The sequence below is a fragment of the Dipodomys merriami genome, unplaced genomic scaffold (assembly GCF_024711535.1).
Source record: "Dipodomys merriami isolate MVZ:Mamm:240054 unplaced genomic scaffold, mDipMer1.0.p SCAF_8, whole genome shotgun sequence".
Lineage (NCBI taxonomy): Eukaryota > Metazoa > Chordata > Mammalia > Rodentia > Heteromyidae > Dipodomys > Dipodomys merriami.
In genome coordinates, this window is record NW_027206401.1 from 30,510,977 (window position 1) to 30,532,722 (window position 21,746).

Below are 21,746 nucleotides of genomic sequence, written 5' to 3' on the forward strand. Positions count from 1 at the left end.
TCTTGAAACAAATCTGGCACCCAGCCTGTTACTGAATTCCAAGAACCTCAAAAGACCCAACTACAGTTACTACAGTTCTGCTATTAATGTAGCAACTCTAATTGCCTCTAAAATTAGACCACAGTGTCTCCAAACACCAAATTTGAACATAACTGGAGGAACTATCTTTTGGAAATATCTTTTCCATCTGGTGTGGTGGTATTGGCATGGAGTCTTATATATAAAGAATGCTAAAGAAAGTGGATCACTATGGATTTGAAGCCAGCCTGGAAAACATAATGAATCCTTCCTAGAAAAATTAGTAACTTTTACCTGAAAATTGTTTGTAAAAATAGTAGACTCTCTATAATGAATTATTATATTTCACTAATTTAACTAGTTTTCACTAATTATTATATATAATGTATACATAGTGTAATATAGTTTAATACCTATTATAATAGTATAATTTCCATAATGAATTATTATATTTCAATAATTTCAGTGAAGAAATCAACCATAACAGGGAAGTACAGGCTTGATTTCCACTATATTTCATTGATTATAAAATGCAACATTAGGGCTGGGCACTGGTGGCTCACGCCTGTAATCCTAGCTACTCAGGAGGCTGAGATCTGAGGATCGCGGTTCAAAGCCAGCCAGGGCAGGAAAGTCCATGAACTCTTATCTCCAATTAGCCACCATAAAACTGGAAATGGTAAGGTGGCTCAAAGTGGTAGAGCAGTAGCCTTGAACAAAAGAGCTCAGAGACCAGCACCCAGGCCCAGACTTCAAACTCCATAATCAGCAAATAAAATAAAATGCAATATTTATCTTTGCATGGAAAAAATTATAAAAGTTATCAAAAGTGTTAAATGATCATTAATTGTAAGAAATATCTTGTTTCAGGTCTGTAAAAATTATAGGAATTTTTGTATCTATGGATGGAACAAACATGGCACTCGCCTGATGTGTTGGCATCCACCAGAAATCCCAACAAGTTGGAGACTAAGTTAGGAGGACCGACTTTAAGGGCTAGGCTACATAGTAACACCCTGTCTCAAAAGAGAACAGAAGCAGAAAGAAAATGCCTCAGTAAAACTGTATTCTAGAGATACTTACTCCAGGTAAGTATAAGCATTAAATATTTTAAATTGTAATATATTTCTAACTCAGTAGTATATTTGTGAACCTGTTTAAAATAGAGAAGAGATTGTTCTGGAAGACATCTGCAACAAACATTAAAACCTATATAGCTTTATCAATTGGGAAGTCATTTCATTTTAACTCACAAAATCAAAGCTCAGGACATGAGTGAAATAGAACCTGTTAAGTGACTCAGTGTAGAACCAAAGACAAGAGTCCCATCTTAAAAGTGGTCTCTTAGACCCTGCTAAGAGTTTTGGTTTTCTTGTTAGTTTGTTTGGGGTTGTGGGGCTTAAACTCAGGGCCTGAGTGCTATCCCTGAGCCCTTTTGCTCAGGACTAGTTAGAGCTCTACCACTTTGGGCCACAGTGCCATTCAGGTTTCCTGGTGATTAACTGGAGTCAGGCATCTCATGGACTTTTCTGCCTAGGCTGGCTTTGAACTGCAGTCCTCAGATGTCAGCCTCCTGCATAGCTAGGATTACAAGCATGAGTCACCAGCACCCAGCTTGCTAATCATTTTTATAAAACTAAGAATCCATATGGCCCCTTAGCATTTAATCAAACTTTGCTTTACTTTGTGAAGGCAAAGCAATTACAAATTTTGGTTCCCTTCCAAGGAAAGTTTTTCATGAAACTGCTCTCCTCAGTTCGCTGGCTGAACAAAGGTGCCTGATCATGTATTTAGAAAATCTATTTCACTGCTTTGTGGTTCTCTTCCAATATAGCCACCCAGTTTCTCAAACATGAATGCTTTCATTCAATGATCTAAATTCTGGAGACCATACAAGATTACTTTGAAATCATCCATCCCAGAAGACCACACAGACCACATGGACAGAGTCATGGACAGGAAAAGCAATGTATTGCCAGCTGAGGTTGACAAAGCCACCTTGGGAGGGAGAAATGGTGCCTGTCCTTTGTTCAAATGTACAGACAGGATGTGGAGTGGGAGGAATGGGTAGGTCTGAAGGCCAGCTGCAGTTAGGCCTGGCCATATCAACTGGTTTTGTGGGAGGGGCTGAGGATCTGAGATGAGGGCATGCTAACAGACCTACCCAGCCTCATGCTAAACACAAGTCTCAACAAGATCCTACTGCATGTAAATATGGTAGGTTAGGAAAGACTCTGGGACTCATAGAGCATTTCAAACCATTTTAGCATGAATTCAAAGTAGACCTAGAAATTCTGATCCCCAAGCATGCTGAAAATCTGCCCATGCTGTGCTCTGTTCTCTTCAGAAGTGGTGTTTCTTTCTCAAAGAAGCCAAGAATTATCCGTCTGTTCTGAATGTTATGTTGGTCCCTTTTGTCCTGCAGCTGCATGGCAGAATCTCCAGCATTAACTAAGATGGACTTTAACCATCAATGCACTGGAGAGGAATTGGTTGGAAATTTCAACCATGGCCTCCATCAAAATGTTTCTATATGTTATCTATTACATAAAGACATTGTTCCATTCATTTCAGCCATTTTAAAATATGATTCAGTTCATTTTCTGCACCAAGCCCAGTCTTTTATTTTTCATTGCCCAAAAGTAGGTAGCAAAGCTTTCTGTTCTTTGTTCTTTCTGTTTTATTTTCTCTGGTGATTCAGAGGCCAAGTTGCTACTTTATACATCACAGGAAATAAAATAGCAGTGAAGATCGCTGACCCCAAGCAGGTATACATGAGTACTGGTAAATCTGGGTATTGCCCTTGAAGAACTCCAATTACTGCAGGAATAGCCATATCTCCCAAAGAAGCACCAATCACAAAAAATGCAGCAGATTTGCCACTGATGGTGGTGTACTGTTCAATCCAAGAAACACCGCTGGGAAACGTGGTGGCCATGGAGGCCCCATACACGGAGGTTGCTATCCAGAGACAAAGGGGGCTGCTGTCAAAAAGCACCAGAAACAAACAGGAGGCCAGGCTGCCAACGTTGCTCAACACAATCATGGTGGCAGGGCGTAAACACGCGGCAAAGAAGATCGCCAGGCCCCTGCAGGCTGCGAAGGTCCCCCAGAAGATGGAGTTCAAGCCAGCTGCCTCTCTCTCGTCCATGCCAACATGGGTGGTGGCAAAGGAGAAAATATAAGAGCCATATGTCACCTCAGCCCCCACGTAGAAGAAAAAGAACAGAAAAAGCAGACAGAGAAGGGCCTTGTGGTATTGAGCTCTTCGAGATTGTTGAGCAGATGCTTTTGATTTTCCCTGCCTTGAGCTTTTCATGCAGAACAGAGCAAAGAAAAGGAGAGAAACTATGAGAATGTAAGTGCCTATGGAAGCATAAGCCCACAGTAAGTTCATGTCATGGGGAGCTGCGAGTAGAGGGTCTGAGGCGGCTTCAGAAGAGGCATTGAGGGCTGCAGAGAGAAAGTCGGGCTCTGTGTGGTTGTCAGCAGACACTGTGGGGCCCAGGGCCAGTTTAGCCAGCAGGGGAGCCAGGAAGGCGCCCAGGGCAAAACTGAAGTGTAAGGCCTGCATGTGGGGGGGGCTCTTGTCCCCCCAAAGAGCCAAGATGAGCACGTTCCCACCTACCAAAGAGACACAGAGAAAATTAAATTATTCAGGATAACAGGAAAAACATGGTTCAGTTTCATCTGAAAGAGAATGACTCAATATTACATGGAAATCTCTTTGCCATGTTCTAAATGATCAAAGACTGGCCCTGAGTCCATTGCATAGGTAAAAAATTCTAGCCTACTAGAATGTTTCAATGTCATACATGGAATTCCATATGCTTGAAAACAACTACCACCTCAGGGCAGACACATTACACACATATTTATCCATTTTATGTATATTTACAAAAGATATATATTGTACATATATGTCTATATATTTCCAAAAGATATATACATATGTACATATTCATACACACACACTCAAACACACACACACACACACACACACACACACACACTGACTAGGGAAGATTTTATCCGATTGTGGCCAAATACTTGTGATTGTGGCTTCCATACTTGCAATTGGTACTCAATTCCAATTGAGGAAAATTTACTTGTGTATAAATTAGAGGCAAGATACCCATTCAAGACCTGAATGCTCCAAAATCCCATTATGTCCAAAGTACAAGACAAGAACAGGTTTCCTAATGCAAACCTACACTGTCTGAATACCTGGAAGCTGACAGCCAAGAGCATCATGGCTTTGGCTATCTAGGTTTTTTGGTTTGTTTTATTTTTCTCAACTGTATTTAGAATTCAAAGCCTCGTGCTCTTACTTGGCTTTTTCAACTCAAAGCTGTCACCCTACACTTGAGCTACACCTCCACTTCCAAGTTGGTTATTGTTGTTGTTGTTGTTGTTGTTGTTTTCTGGTTGTAGGGCTTGGGGCCTGGGCACTGTCCCTGAGCTCTTTTACTCAAGGCTAGCACTCTACCAGTTTGAATCACAGCACCATTTCAGGTTTTTTGATGGTTAGTTGGAGAGAAGTCTCATGGACTTTCTTGCCTGGGCTGGCTTTGAATTGCAATCCTTAGATCTCAGCCTCCTGAGTAGCTAGGATTACAGGAGTGAGCCACCAGCACCTAGCCCACTTTCAGCTTTTTGCTTGTTATTGGAGATGGAAGTCTCTGAGATATGTCTGCCTGGCCTGGTTCCAAAGCAGATCTCAATCTCTGGAATAGCTAAGACAGGTGGAGAGCCACCTGTGTCTTTGGCTGCACTCTCTTTTTTTTTTTTAGTTGTTATTAAGGAATTGTTCAAAAGAGGTTACAATTCCAGTCAGGTTCGAGTATAATGCTTCTTTACAATGTCTCCCCTTTCCTTGTTCTCCCTTATTTCCCCCTCTTCTCCCTCCTCACCTGTTACATAGTTGAGTTTTTACATAATGTACATTAAATACAATGACTACATTTGTTTACCCTTCCCCCTCCATTACTGTTCTTCCATTGTCCCTCCAAAATTTAAAAATAAAACATGTTTCTATTTCCTGGAATTCTTTGTGCCTGGGGGGGGGGCGGAGGGCGGGGAGGGGGAGTTGTGGGGCTTGAACTCTGGGCCTGGGTGCTGTCCTTCAGCTCTTCAGTTAAAGGCTAGTGCTCTCCCACTTGAGCCACAACACCACTTCCAGTTTTCTGGTGGTTTATTTGGAGATGAGAGTCTCACAGACTTTCCTATCCAGGCTGGCTTTGAACTGTGATCCTCAGATCTCAGCCTCCTGAGTAGCTAGCATTACAGGCATGAGCCACTGGTGCCCAGCTATGGAATTCATTTTAGTAAACAGTATTTTAGTTGTTCAGAGGAGTTAAGCTTTTAGATTCCTATCCTAAGTATTTCTCCTCTCCTTTGATCTGTTTGTTGTTTGTCTATAAATGCTTTGAACCCTGTATATGTTATTACAACTAGTTGTATTTTAGATCTAGCTTCTTTAGATCTGGCTGTCTCTTTTGTATTCAAATATTTTCACAGTTGGGCACTGGTGGCTCACGCCTGTAATCCTAGCCACTCAGGAGACCAAGGCTGAAGGTTCAAAGCCAGCCTGGGCAGCAAAGTTCATGAAACTCTTATCTCCAATTAACTTTTTTTTTTAAAGCCAGAAACAGAGCTGTGGCTCAAGTGGTAGAGCATGAAGCCTTGAGTTAAAAAAGCTCAGGGACAGCGCTCAAGCCCTGAGTTCAAGCCTCAGCCCTGGTGCGCATGCGCACTCGTGCGCCGCCCCCCCCCCCCGCCACGTGCGCGCGCACACACATGCACACAAAATAATAATACAAATGTTTTCTTTAACAGCCATCCCACAGGTAAATGGTATAGCTATCCAGGACTCCAACAGGGTGAGCACGTTGTGGGTATGAGCAAGGCCTTTCACCTTTCTGATGACAAAAATGCTGTCATCCACAATTTCCATACCACCTCTGTACACCGTTCCTGGTGTCAGTGGTGGTAGTCCATTGTTGGCAGTCTGGCAAAGCCATTTCCTCTTGATCTAAAATTACCAGATTCTATCCTAAAATGTGAGCCCATTCAACTGCACTGTGATTAGCTTTAGTTTGGGTGTCTTTTCCCTGTTGGGATATAGTAAATCGACACCTCTCATAACCAAAACCCTCAAAGATCACTTCCTAGTAGGTTGTTAAAAATGGTGACTTGACTAGCAAGAGGGGTAGTTGCTAGGAGGTAGTTTTGGTAGGATGTCCCCAGAGTTCACGTCATTTCACGAGCAATGCAAATGATGTTAGTATTTCATCTGCTCTACTTTTCCTACCAGCCATGTCCCATTCCCCACCAAGAAGACAATGAAAGACTAACTGACCTGTATCAAGAACGCCAATGGAAGCACCAAAGACAGGCATCATGCCAATCAGAAGTTCTGCGGTCTTGCAGAAAGGAGTAAGGTAAAGACTAGCAGTGGTAACCAGCATTGATATCCCTGAACAGAAAGGTTAAAAAAAAAAAAGAAGAATCTAGCTATGAAAACTGTACCAATAGTCAAAGGCAAGTCCATATCCTAAAAGCTTTACAAAGATGCAAACAAGGTCAAGTGAAAGGTAGGTAATCTTGAGATAAGAGTTGCAGTTTCTACAAGTTATTATTTTACCCAAGACTTAATAGTATTCATGGATTATAAATATAATTTGCTATAATGTGAATAAAACTTTAAAGTTTCACAGCAAATGAGATCTAACAACAGTGATTAAATCTAAAGGAATATATATATATATATATATATAATGTAAAAGGGAAATAATACAATGTAATCAATATATCAGCTTGTGATAAAACTTTGCTAAATAAGTTGGTTTGTGGAATAGGTCAGGAAAAACATTATTTTAACCCATTTTGGAAGAGGGATTTTTTTTTCTTTACTTATTCATTAGCAATAAGTCATTCTCCTTGCCTCCAAAAGAGTTTCATCACATTGATCCAAATTTTCTTTAAATATGTTAGTGAATCCAAAACAGAATGTTAAACGCGTAGCCATGTCTCTCCAATGCTGCAGAGCTATCTGGGCTCATCACTGACCTGGGGCAGCAATAGGGACAAATGTGTAGCCTGGATCAGTTCATCACCATCCTCTGTCCCACACTGCTAACCCAGAGTCTAGAGAGCCTGGCCACATTCCCAGAGTTCATCTGGCTCCAGGTGGCCCTAGAGACCTGTCCTACACCTGATGTGCAGAGCTTTGGGACAAGTGTGTGACATGGACTGGTGCCTCAGGAGGTTGGAGGCTCATGACTGCCATCAGCACACTGAGGGCTAATCAAGATTCCAGGTGGCCCAGTCTGTAGCTGCTGAGCAAGAGCAGGAGCCCTGGAGACGCAGCTTCTCTAGAGGACCCCGAAACACCATCATCAGGCTGTTATTTCTCACACGCTTGTGAACTCACTGACAATTTCAAAGAAGTGAAAGTCAGCACTTCCTTACCCATAAGTATAAAATGATTTACATGGTCCAGAAGAACTCCCCCAATCATGGAGCCACACAAAAATCCAGAGGCCCGGCTCACAAATATTAGCGAAAGGCTGCTGATATTGCGGTTCACATTAGTGGCCAGATCTTGAAATGTGGGTCCCAATATGCCAGCACCCAGTCCCTAAAATGGAAAAAGACAAAAAGCTTTGTGCTAACAATGAACATTAAATGATGGCTATTAAATAATAGCCTTTTCCACGATAAAAAAAAAATTGAAGGGGGGCTGGGAAGGTGGCTCAGTGGTAGAGTGCTTGCCTTGCAAGCATGAGGCCCTGGGTTTGATTCTTCAACACCAGATAAGTAGAAACAGCCAGAAGTGGCATTATGGCTCAAGTGGTAGAGCGCTAGCCTTGAGCTGAAGAGTTTAGGGACAGTAGCCAGGCCCAGAGTTCAGGCCCCATGACCACCACCAACAACAACAAAAAAGTGGGAGGATGATTACAGTGGAATGAGAAGAATTACCAAATCAAACAATTTAAGAAAATGCACAACATTATTATCTGTAGAGCTATTATAAGGTATGGCTTTTTTCCTTTATTTAAAATTATAAATTAAAAAAAAATGTTTTCTGTTGCGGTTGTGTTTAGTTTTTGAACAATACCTTAAAATGCTGTTCTGCATTTATTCTTATAAAGATGAAACAAATTTATTCTCAGAATCCTTTCTTTTTTAAAATATGCTTACTATTTGCATGACTAACAGAGGAATATTAATGGTAAAATTTGAAATTATCAAACATCAAAATTTTTATTCCTAGTTTTTTTACATTAAAATGGAAATTTCTGGGATTCCTCTTTAGACTCCTCTCCAAATGGAGTTACTTTCTATCATTTCTTTCACTTTCAAATAAACTTACTCTATTTAATTTAAAAATAAGTTAAAATGAAAATTTCTGATATATATGGGGATCTACCTCTCAAATACAGATGTCCAACAAACAGAAGATAAGCACTCTGAATATTTCTTAATCTTCAGTGACATTCCAAAGGCATCAGGAAAGAGCACCATCTTCATGGCTTTTCCAGCAAATAGGACTTACACATGTGCAGAATGATATTAACAAAATTTTGTTTGCACAATTTGTTAGCAAGAACTGAGGGTTACAGTTCAGTTTTAGAAAATGTGCAAAACCCTTTAAGAAAACTTAAATTATCCATACTTCAAAAATCTTTTATTCTGATTACACTGTTTGGTTCCAAATGAAGAGTGGATTTCCTATTCAAACACCAGCAGTCCAGGACTAAGAAGCCACTGACACAGGCCCCAGCATCAGATACAAAGAGGCTGAGCACTGACTCTACTCAAAGTGTTTCATGTCTTCAAAGGCCCAAGAAGGCCTGGTATACAGAGGGCTCAGCAATGGGGCTGGGAAGGTGGCTCAGTGGTAGAACGCTTGCCTTGCATGCCAGAGGCCCTGGGTTCGATTCCTCAGCACCACATAAGCAAAAAGAAAAAAGCCGGAAGTGGCGCTGTGGCTCAAGTGGTAGAGTGCTAAACTTGAGCTGAAGAGCTGAGGGACAGCGCCCAGGCCCAGAGTTCAGGCCCCATGACCGGACCCAAAAACAAAACCAAAAAAAAACAAAACAGAGGGCTCAGCAAGCATCTGCAGTGAGTTCTCTCATCGCTTCCCCCCCCCCCCAAAGATTCTGGTGTGGCATGTGGCCTACCCAGTATAAGCCAACACTTGGGAGGTAGAGGCAGGAAGATTGCCAGTTCAAGGATAACCTGATCTGCATAGCAAAACTCTATCTCAAAATAAATTAAAGCAACTTGGTTCTAATTGGTTCACTCTAAGATGCTAACTGATTAGAAATGATTGCCTTTGAAGGACTCACCCTCCAGACACTCCAGAGTCAAAAATGATCAAGTTGGACGTTTCTATTCCTGCACTTTGCTTAGCAGATCGGCAGGGTGATTTCCAATCGAGTGATGGCAGGGTGAAGATATTCCTGACTCTACCACTTAACCAGCTGTGTGATCTGGAAACAGATCCCAGCCTCTCTGGGTCCTATCTACCAAGCTCAGCTGAACATGGTCAAGCCACCAGGAAGAGAAAAATCCCCAAGCAGCAGCTTTTCTGTGCCATCATTTCGAGCTTGGACAGGTGGGTGTGGAGAAAAGCATCTGCAAATCCAGCCTGTCTTCTTGGATCTCCTCAACACACCCAGGCACTTGGAAAATGTCAGGAAAATAACTTTCACACATGACAGTCACCCTTCACGATTACAAGTGTGCCCATTTTGCAGGCGATGAAAGCAAAGTGCCCAAGATCACACTGTGTAGGTAGGTGTGAAATAGGAGAGTCCAAGCTGGAGCTTCTCATTCCCTGACAAGACGCCCCGCACTCGGGAGGTCGCAGCCCCAGCTCTCACCAGCCCGAGGAAGGCCAGATACAGGATCACGGTGGAGAACCAGCGCAGCAGGCTTCCGGCTTGGCCTTTCCCTTTGGTGACCTCCACCTCCTCCTGCTCCTCATTCCCCGTGGGGACCTCGGTCCCCAGGAGCCACTTCCCAGTAGGCCAGGCCCCAGCCCCGGCTCCTCGGAACTCCAGTTCCAACTCCATCTTGGTGGCTCTCAAGTGGCTTTGACACTGTCATCTTTTCAATCAAGTCAGATATGGGGAGCGGAGTCCTACCCTGCCCTGCCCTGCCCTGCCCTATCCCTGGAGGCTGCTTGTCCCCAAAGGCGCCGCCCCTTGGGCCCCCCCCCCCCCCCCCCCCGCTTACCACACCCATGGATCTCCCAGAGCCAGGCTAGGCCCTGGTAGTCGGACTTTGGATCCAGCAGGTGCTGTACACTCTTCCAGATCGTACTTAGCTTGATGCATGCAGGCCCCCTGGAACGGAGCCCAGTGGCCAAGCTGGAGCTGAGACTCAGAACTGCAGGAATGAAAATTGGTCACCTGGGGCGCAGAGACGGCTGGCAGGCCTTGCCCTTACAAATGTTGGGCCTTTCACAACTGAAGTTCATCTGCCCACACATTTGCTGAATCTCGCTCATGAACTCTGGCATGTGCTATCTCAATTAATATCCTCCTAACACAACCAGGAGGGTGAATGTACACAGAGCAAGTATCAACTTGGCTCAGGTCAGTCAGCCAATTGTGGCCTTACACTAATGGTGTAACAGTAATTCAAGAAACAGACCTGGGCCTCCGCTGCCACAATTGCAACAGATTATTCAGGCAAGGCTTGACTTTGTGGCTGCTGAGTGAAGTTATGCCAGGTGAGAAGAAGAGGCCTTGATCATTGGTTTGTTTTGTTTTGTTTGTTTGTGACAGGGTCTAGCTAGGTAGCCCAGGCTAGCCTGGAATTACATATATAGAACAAGCTGGATTTGAACTTATAATTCTCCTGCCTAGCCTCTAGAGTAAATTTGTTTCTTTTTTTAATTAAGTAGTTATACAGTAGTTGTAGCTATGGGTTCCAATCCCATCAGTCAGATTATGATCAGTGTCATCTGATCAATGTCACCCCTTCCATCCTTTGCATTGTTTCCTTATTATCTATCTGAATGTTCATTTTTACCTGATTGTTGCCTATCTACCTACTTATCATCTATCTATTTCTAGTGAGGTCTATCTCTGTCTCTCCTCCCCTCCTTCTTCCCTTACAAACTTTATCATCATCATCATCATCATCATCATCATTATCATCATCATCATCATCATCATCATCACCATCATCATCATCATCCTGTAACTCATGACTCCAGCTTCATCTCTGTGGTAATTAAATCCTTCCTAGTTTGCAGCAGAAATATCTTCAATCAGCTTCCAACACACCATCCCTTCCTCCTGATTTCTTGCTTAGACTATTGTGAAGCTTTCTTGTGGATTTCCAGGGTCTAAGACTGGACAATTTCAGTGGAGCCTCTTAAACATTAAAGTCATGACAGATAATAGGACTTTAAAAATTAGATTCAGGAGCTGGACTTAGTGGTCTACAACCTATAATACCAGCAACTACAAAGGCTGAGGCAGAAAGACCACTTGAACTCAAAAGTTCATGAAAAGCCTGGACCACACAATGAGAAAGTATCTCAATATAGTCAGGAATATTGGAAGAGTATTTAAGATATATTTTCTCTGTAGTTGAAATAAGGCATGTAAATTGATTGTTGACTCCAGAATTCCTGGATCACGAATTAGATTAGAAGGATAAGCAATATAAATGGAGGCTATGGGAACATGGAGAAGGGAGGAACTAATCACGGTGCTCCCACTGCGCCCTCTGATCACTCTGCAGGACATTTCATTTGGGTTTTTGAAAGGCAATAGAGCATCTTGTAGGAAAGGGAGCATTTAAAGTAAAAAAAAAAAACAAACTGTTAATGCAAATGTACAAGGAAAACCAAAGACAGAAAATGGTGGCCATGCACATCAGAGTGATGCATTGCACTCTTTTGGAAATGCCTTTTCCAAGCTAGAGTAGAAGTCACTTTGCTATGAAACAATTGCACACAAGATATATAGCTTAGCAATTGTGCTTAACAATGAAAGAGGCTGCTGAAGATGTCATTTCAGAGACCTAGTTTGGGTTTTAGGTGTTTGTTTCTTTAGAGAAAAATCTGCTTGAAATAGAAAATATATGAAGCAGAATGGAAGATGCTCTGGGAAAGGCTGGCTAGGCCTCTCGCAGAGGTTTTGAGGGCCAAATTAAGCAATTGGACTTGACCAGCACACTTCAATTGGCGAAAATATTTCCTGAGACTATCAAGGTTCACAATGATTCATCTTGATCACCTCAGCCTGAGCTTATCTTGTCATCCTCAATAAACTTGCTTTCCCTTCTGTTATAGTCATTTGTGTCACCACCATCTTGTCGTCTGTGTGAAGGAATCAGGGATCCTCCATGAAGCTTCCTTCTCTCATCTCAGTTTATCACCAAGCTCTGCCACTGCAACTTCCTCAGACCTTGGTCGAGAGGTCACTTTACATGTGGTGACTGGCAACAAAAGAATTGATCATGGACTTGGAGGCATACAAGCCAAGTTTAATTTCAGGCTCCATTTGCATTGGCTGGAGGACTGGGGAGAAAGTGGCATGTCTACCCCCATGTCTTCTCTGTAACAAAAGACGATGGCTGCCCACCCCGTAAGAAGCTTCAGGAGTCAGGTGATGATGCAGATAGGGTTAGAAGTGTGGCAGGACGGTTGCTAGGGTAACTGAGATGCTTCTGGCTTAACTATTTTTATGGACCTGTATCATATCCTAAACCTCACAGGATCCAATTTAAGGTCCCAGTGAAAACTGAAACTGGCTATTTATAGTATGACATTGAGGCAACCTGGGTAGGTCAAAAATGCTGGTTAAAAAAGGTTGGTTCCTTTCAACAATGAGATGTACAAGACACTATGCCAAAAAACGAACTTTACAATTTGGGGGGGGGGGAGAGGAGGTGTAGCTAAGGAGGTGGGAGGGAAAGGATGGTAGGGGAAAAACAAAGGAGGAGGCAACAATGTGGATAAGAAATGTACTCATTACCTTGCTCATGTAACTGTAACCCCTCTGTACAGTATTTTCACAATAAAAACAAACTTTAATTTAAAAAAAAAAGGTTGGTAAAGGAAAGCTCAGGAGAGGATCCTAGGAATTATATCCATCATAAAAGCTTAAGTTTTTTAAGATGACTGTTTTAGTGACATTCTGGCCCTGCCAAGCCTCTCACTGAGAGTGGTGCATTGAGTCACCTTCTTACCCATCTTAGCCTGTGGAGAGGGCATAGGAATGCAGAGCTACACTGAGCCCTGCATGAGGTGGGGAAGAGGGAGGGGAGCTGCAGAGAAGAGCACTGGGACCCTTGCATTCACACAATCTGTTGGGCTGGGAAACCTACCCCCTTCAACCAACCCTAGGCAGAATGCACAGCTATCACTCAGGCCTCTCAATTGTCAAGGATCTTGGAGTATCATTTACTATGGTTGCTTAGATAAGACAAGGAGCACCCCACGGTGATAAACAATAAATTTATTTATTTTTCTTTGTGGTACTGGACTTTGAACTCAGGGCCTCATGCTTGTCTAGCAAGTGGAATAGGAATACTCCAGCCTTGCGTTGAATAGTCATTGTCTTGTAGAAATTTTCCTTCTTGGTTTCAAGTTGCCCTTTACAATTTTTCTTCTAGAGTCATAAGGTATGAAGAGTGCTAGGGAGGGAGCTGTAGACAGCTTCATGTGGGAAGCCTGGAGCCAGATTCTCATTGTTGTTTTTCAATGAGTGCAAAGCAAGGTTAGGGTCACTGACAGGCTTGCAGCTGCTAGACCCAGGGAAGAAAGGAAGCTAGAATCCAGATGTCCCCTGAAGTGCCATTTAAATGAAAACTTCTCCTCAATCTGAAACAGACACACATCTAGAATCATCTCTACTAGAAAATTATTATTCTACATTACACATATTAAGATATGAAGCCAGTCATAGCTTAATTTGTGGACTGGTATGTTTAGAATTTAGAGGTTGAAGAAACAAACAAGGAACTCATTTCCATAGCAACCGTGTAAAATAAAAATACTACTCCCACTGTAGGACCCAATATAACCATCTCATATACTTTGGGACAGTATCAAAAGAAAATTTAAAGCTTTCTTTGCTTAATTTCTAGAGAAGAAAAATCTTTTGTAAACTTCAAAGGACCAGCTAATGACAAGTGACTTTTACCTCAAACTAACTGAAGTACTTATTAATACCAGTATTTCACTCAAAAAGACAAGAATGCACACATATTCAGCCATCATGAATTTATAAGATCATTCTTACTGTTTAAGGGGGGGAAAATCACATTTGATTACAACATCTACATAGAAGGGCAAACAGCTTTCAGAAAGTCTAGCATTGGTTCTAGTTTTAGTAAAAATTCCAAGAACACAAGTGACTGCTTCCTTTACTTGGTCAAGCAGCAGTGGGGACACAGAGAAGAGGAGGCCTCCTCCACTTGGATTTTTCTTCAGAGAGACTACATATTATCATTTAACAATAAAACAGCATGGCTTAACCAAGCTGTCAATCAGCCTAAAATTCCCTCTACCTAGCAGAGCGTCCCAGTCTTGGGCACTGGTTCCCAACCTTGGCTCAGCATTTACACTCCAAGGGAACGTATAAAATACCTATACTCAGCATTTACACTCCAAGGGAACGTATAAAATACCTATACTCAGCCTCCACTGCAGACCCATTAAATTTCAGTGGTGGCTTTGAAATCATGCAGGTAATCTTAGCAGCATGTAATGTCAGCATCCTCAGAGGAAAGGTCTAGGGGATAAGATTGCCTTCTGCATCATGTTTTCCCTTGGGTCCTTTTTCCTCCTGAGCTTGGGGTTCTGAAGGGCTCGGGAGCTAAATGTCACTTTGCTCTGTGCTTCAGTATCACTGAGCACTTCCCATAGCACAGCCTGGAACAAAGCACCTTGCACCCCAAGATGGAACAAAATGATAGTGTATAACTGATTGCGATCTAAGAAGAAGAAAAAACTAATAAAACTGTAAGAGCTTCCTATAAATAGAGCTCTTTGCCAAAAGTAGTTCTGCCCATGATTCTTGCTCTCTTCACCTTTGTGGATTTCGTAATTATAGATGCTGTTGCTGGGTTTCCTCATGAGCACAATAAAACAAACTCAGTAACCTGGGGTTTTGTGTTCTTTTTTAATGCTTTTACTTTTTACTTGGCAAGCCAAGTCTTTTCTGGATGTCTTTGTAAATCAAGTTTCCTTTCTGAAAGGATTTAAGCTGAGTCATTCTTCAACCAGGCAAAGGCTCAAGGGCCGTGTGTGGACTGAGAACAGCTGTGCTGCAAGGGTGGAATTTCTGTAAATGATAACAGACTAAGGTGCAAGCCGAGAACCTGCTAACGTAACCTAAGTTCCACCTCAATCATAAATATGTCCCCTTGGCTGTTCTAGCCCAATGCTGCTGTCAGGCTCCCTTGTTCTACAACAGGTTTTAGCTGTGTTGATCTAATCTGCACAAAGCTAAGTATTTTTACAAATTGTATATCAAGTATGACTTCAAAGACAAATAAAAATGCTGGAAATGAGCAAATACACACACCAGGGAACAAAGAGGCCAGTTACTTTACTTTTTTGGAGGTCTATGAGAACTATTACAAAGAGCTTTACTGGATTTTTGCCTAATAGACATGGTGTCTAATAAGTCTTACTTAAAATGATGAAAGATAAGCTGGAGGCAGGCAAAGGTCTCAAGTGTCTCGTGTTTTAGTCCCACGGCGCTGATAACTGCACATAGGTAAATGCATAATAAATATACATTAAATGACTAAAATGCATCCATTTGGATGAACTCTCTCTCTCTCTCTCTCTCTCTCTCTCTCTCTCTCTCTCTCTCTCTCTCTCTCTCTCTCCCCGTGTGTGTGTGTGTGTGTGTGTGTGTGTGTGTGTGTGTGTGTGTGTGTGTGTTGGTGCTTGAATTCAGGGCCTGCGCACTGTCCCTTAGTTTTTTTGTTGGCACTCTACTACTTGAGCCACAGATATACTTATCTCCAATTAACTATCAAAAGGTAGAGTCTAACAGACTTTCCTATCCAAGCTGGCTTTGAACCATGAGCCTCAGATCTCAGCTTTCCGAGTAGCTAGGATTATAAGTATGAGCCACCAGCTCCCAGCTTCATTTGGAAACTTTTGGTCCACAGAAAATAGAGTAATGATTGTATCTTCTGTAAAAGGGAAAGCTGTCTATAGGTTATGTAAGTATGTGTTACCCTATTAAGCTAGCACTTATTCTTTTTTTTTTTGCCAGTCAGGGCTTGAACTCAGGGCCTGGGCACTGTCCCTGAGATTCTTTTGCTCAAGGCTAGCACTCTACCACTTGAGCCACAGCGCCACTTCTGGCCTTTTCTGTTTATGTGGTACTGAGGAATCGAACCTAGGGCTTTATGCATGCTAGGCAAGCATTCTATCACTAAGCCACATTCCCAGCCTGAGCACTTATTATTCTTGAAGAAAAAAAAAAAACAAAGTCCACTGACTTTGTCTAAAATACTTTTTCCAGAAAAACTCTGCCATTTGCTGAGCTTTTGTTTGCCATTTTAATTGAAATGATGAACTGAGAATGCCAGTGCCACTGAGGCTCCATTAGCAATATACACTCTGCCCAGCACCTCAGTAGAAAGCACTACCCCCAGAAGTAAGAAGACACCTCAGCTTCCTTCTCCGGGTAAAGTTTCTCGTTTTCACATCCTGGGCGCAGGAGTGCGGCAAGGCTCTAGGAGGAAGCAGCAGGTTCCCCACAAGGCAAAGCTACCAAGAAACTGGACCAGGACTCAATAAGGACAATGGCGGATACTCAAGTCACACAGGTTCCTTTTGGATTCTGAACAGGAAATATAGAAAGGATGGGCCAGGAGGGAGTAAGAAGAGAGAAGTCCCACAGAAAAGCTCAGGGCAACCTGCCCATAGCTACCTGACAGCAGACCATCTACTCCAAGGCAGCCCTGGCAACCTCTGTGTGTGTAAGCAAAAGAACAGAAGACGCAGGAGCCATGGACCTTAACAGAAAATTGGTCTCAATCTCCCAAATACATAAAAATGATAGTTGGTTCTCCAAGAACAGGGGAGGAAGCTTAAGTATCCCACAGATGGATGGACAAGGACCCTGTGGAATATACATATTGTGGAATATTACTCAGGATGAACAAGACAAAGATGCTGGCATCCACTGAACATGGATGAGCCTTGAAGATAGTTATGTTCATCCAGCCATATTAGGTCTCAACTATCATCCTAGCTAGTGAGGAAACTGAGATCTGAAGAATAGCAGTTTGAGACCAGGTTGTAAAGGAGGGGGAATTCACAAAATCCCATCCCAACCAATAAAAAGGTTGGCACCAAGGCCCACAAATATCATTCCAGCTATGCAAGAAATATAAATAGAAGGATCACTACCCAGGCTGGCCCTAGTATGAGTCATGGGGTAGAGTATCTGCCTAGCAAGCATAAAGCCCTGAGTTCAAACCCAAATACTGAAAAAAATAATATTGTGTATATATGTTCTTAGCAACATTATTCACAGAAGCCCAAACAGAAGTGATCCAAGTGTTCATCCACAGATCAATAGATAAACACAGTGTTGAACACACATACAGGGGAATATTATGCAGGCTGGACAAGGACAGAAGTGCTTGACACCCACTAAACTTTGAGGAGCTTTCTTTGACATTGTACTAACTAAAAAAAGCTGCTAACTAGACAAATGTTGTGGGACTCCACTTGTGACGCCTTTAGAGTGGTCAAATCATAGACTTAGATGTAAACTAGTGAAGGCCAGGGATGTTGGCTGGGTAGAAGGAGAAATAGATAAATAGGTGAGAGAGAGAGAGAGAGAGAGAGAGAGAGAGAGAGAGAGAGAGAGAGAGAGAGAGAGAGAGAGAGAGAGAGAGAGAGAGAGAGAGAGAGAGAGAGTGTTTTTGGTCAGTTGTGAGGCTTGAACTCAAGGCCTGGGCTCTGTGCCTGAGCTTTTTCTGCTCAAGGCTATTGCTCTACCAATTTGAGCCACAACTCCATTTTCTGTTTTCTGGTCGTTAGTTGGAGATAAAAGTCTTGCAGACTTTCCTGCTCAGGCTGACTTTGAACTGTTGATGCTCAGATCTCAGCCTCTTGAGTAGCTAGGATTACAAGCATGAGCCACTAGTGCCTGGCAGCATGAAAAGAATCTTATGTATGGATGGGGTGGTGATGCTTGCACAACAGTGTGAATGTACTTAGTCAATTCTACTTAGTAGAATGTCCTACAATAGTAAAACAGTAAGATTTATCTTGCATATAATTTGTTACCCTAAGTAATTTCTATAAGAAGCTCCTTATAAGCAACAAGTTGTTCAGAATCTAAAACTGGCAGTCTTTCATGCTACTTCTTTTATCTAACAACTTCAAAACTTTTTCCAGGTCGTGCATTAGCTTACTCCTAACCAGATGCTTCAAAGGCAAAATGCAATAAATTTTGAGACCAGATAGCAAACACATCTGAAACTTTAAGACCTAAAGTGAAAAGAAGACAAAAATACAAATAAGAATTGATAATTAAGCAGAAACTAATCTCTAAAAGATCTAAAAGAAATAAAAGCCAAGCAAGCACTGTGACATACACCTATACTCCCAGCTATTCTGAAGGATTGTGGATTGAGGTCAGCCTGGGGAAAAATGCTACCAAGACCCCATCTCAATCAATAAGACTGGTATGGTGGTTCACATTTGTCATCCAAGCTATGCATGAGATATAAACAGGAGGATCAAGGTCCAGGCCAGCCTGGGAATAAACCCAAGACTTTATTTTTAAAATAACTAAAGCAAAAGAGGACTAAGGTGTAGCTCAAGTGGTAACCTATCTAGCAAGCTGAAAAGCCTAAGTTTAGACTTTACTACCTCAAAAGAAGGAAGACGAAGAAGGAATATAGAACAAGACATAAGACACCTGAATAAATGTAGAAGAATAAAGAAAAATACTTTTTGACTGTAAACTTTTGACTTTATAAAATTTTCATGCATTAAATGTGAAACTATGCATAATTTTAAAAATCCAACTCAAGAACCAGGTGAAAGCTGGGCACCAGTGGCTCACGCCTGTAATGCTGACTGCTCAGGAGGCTGAGATCTGAGGATAGAGGTTCAAAGCCAGCCCAGGCAGGAAAATCCATGAGACTCCTATCTCCGATTAACCACCAGAAAGCTAGAAGTGGTTCTATGGCTCAAAGTGGCAGAATGTTAGCTGTGAGCAAAAAATGCTCAGGGACGGTGCCCAGGCTCTGTGTTCAAGCCTCATGACTGCCAAAAAAAGAAAAAAATAAAAAAGAACCAGCCTTTTTGGGGAAGGCCTATAGTCCCAGATATTCAGGAGGCTTAGAGCCAAAATATTACTAGAACCCAGAAATTAAATGCTAGCCTTGGCAACATGGCAAGACCATGACTCAAAAACTATAAGCATGCTGAACTCAAGTTCTACTTAACTCAAATGTCAACTAGCCAAAATACATTCCGAGAAAGGAGTTCAGATCCTCCAGTCACAGCCAAGGTCACCAACCTTAGTTTGCTTCTGTTACATACAAGAGAAGCCAGAACGAGCTGGTAGACACCAGCCTTCCTGAGGTGCATTGTCACAGCAGTGAAAAGACTGTTAAAGCACAGCTAATGTTGATTGGAAGGCTTTATTTTAATAGTATTTTTCCTTTAAGTGTGCTTGCTGAGATGTTGGGTCAATTGACAGCTCTTGTCAGGGGTGGGTTGTCTAAGGCCTTGGGAAGTTTGGTCCAGGACAGAATAGATACTTATGCTTTTCCTATGACTCTTCTCACCACCGGCTGCTTGCTGCCTGTGTTGAAATTTTGTGTGGCTCTAATGATGCCATAAACATCTAATAGCCCTTGAAAGAAAAAATGTCCCCACCCCCGTGACTCTTCCTTAGGGCCCTGGCTATCTTGAATATAGGACTCTCAGGTGGGCAGCCAGGCGGACTGCCTTCATGCCAGCACCAGCTGCTTTCACCATTCTGTGGATGTATTGACAAGGCCACACACCAAGCACACCTCTGACTCCTGAAGGCACTATCTCAGGAAACACATCCTGCCCTGGTCTTTTTGATATTAAAAATCTTGCCAACCCTAGATGATCTTGCATCCCTTTCCAGCAGGTGGGAGGAGTACTTCCCCTGGTGGTCCAACAGAAGGCCTGTAATTGGTGTAAACGCAGCCTTTCATTTACATAAGGAACTTCTGTGTTTGATGCAAACCAAGGCTTGACTATCACTCCTCTGGCTGAGGAAATCGCGTTGTAAATTCATTTCGTAAGCAGATGAGAGATATCCTCCTGACCTTCCTCATTTGAGGTCCCAGTAAAGACTCTCTAGAAGAGTCTTGCCTGCCTTTGCTCCACTGGTAACATGAAGAAAAGGGGCCATGAGTGAAGGGGCAGCACCTGGAAGAAAGAGCTCCCTGAGGCAGCCTTGTAGAGGAACAGCTAGGGCTAGAATGGCCTCAGGCAATTACAGAGGATCCACTGGAGGAACTGACAGGATGAGGGCGGAGAGCACAGTGCCCGCAAGGCAACACAGTGGCTACAGGCCAAAAGGAAGCTTCTACTCAGGAGAGGCAGGGCAACTTGGAAGTAAAGCTTCCAGAAGGTTGGAATTTGCCATGGGAATTCCCCTCCCACCCTGCCTCACACAAACATATTACACACAGGCACACTCAGGCACATGCACGCATGGGAAGGTCTCTATCTGGGCACAGAAGCTGCAACACTTAGCACTGACAGCTTCAGCCCCAGACCTGAGACTTGAGTGCAGTGCTACCACCCTACTGTCAGCACAGTCCCTGTACCTTGTGCCACTCCTCGAGTTCTTAAGTGTTTTATCCAACCCCCAAGAATCCATTCCTGTGGGGTAGCCGTGGCTGCAGAGTCCAGAGCCCACTGGGGCTGTCTGGCGACACCACCTGCAAATACCCACCGAAGACTGAGAATCACTGGAAGAGTCACTCCTCACCTCCTGGTTCATAACTTCTGTCTAGGTAAAGCAGAAAGACCCAGCCAGCACTCTGTCTACTAGCATGATCTCTGAGGTCTACACCTTCCTCAAGGACTATAACAATTGATATTATGCCTAACATTTAACAAAGCTATCGACTCAAAATTCTGACCCCAGATAATCTGCTCATTTTCAGAATAACAGGAAATAAATCAGCCCTGAAACACCTTTGGTTGTTAATATTTGATTCTGCATGTCTCACATTGGCCTCCAATACAGCAGCCATTAGCCAAGGAAGACACTACTTTTAAAAATCACTTTTAAAATGCTCTCAGCTACACTTACCCCAAATGTGGCTAGTAGCACTAATAGGCAATATAGATATAGACCATATTCCTCATTACAGAAACTTCCACTGGACAGAAGGAGAAGCTTCCTAAGGGCAAAACCCCCCTCATCTTCTAAGCAGTGTTTACATGGTTTCTCCCATACAGACTGCCAAAGAAAAGGTACCTAACATACATCCGAGTACATTGACCAACAGTCCATGGGGTAAGTGAAAAAGACTAAAGGCACAGATTTTGTTTATTGTTTGTTTGAGATAGGACTTTATTATGTCGTTCACAGTGGCTTCAAACTTGCAGTCCTCTGGCTGTTTTCCTGAGCATTGTATAACAAGATGTACCACCGTGCCTGGTACAAGGTAACCAGTTAACAGCACTTGAGCCTGTTTGCACATTTTTT

The 21,746-nt window shown here is 42.7% G+C and overlaps 1 protein-coding gene across 1 annotated transcript; it reads right to left on the reverse strand.

Moving 5' to 3' along the window:
• Nucleotides 1–2,644: 2,644 nt before the first annotated feature.
• On the reverse strand, nt 2,645–10,102 carry LOC138819521 (sodium-dependent glucose transporter 1C-like). The gene is made up of 4 exons (XM_070011062.1): nt 9,912–10,102; nt 7,492–7,660; nt 6,380–6,496; nt 2,645–3,642 (listed from the first exon to the last, which is right to left on the reverse strand). Exons 2-4 carry the CDS (start codon nt 7,538–7,540, stop codon nt 2,699–2,701), a joined length of 1,110 nt encoding a protein of 369 aa, XP_069867163.1. The 5' UTR covers nt 7,541–7,660; nt 9,912–10,102; the 3' UTR covers nt 2,645–2,698.
• Between the last annotated feature and the right edge of the window lie 11,644 nt (nt 10,103–21,746).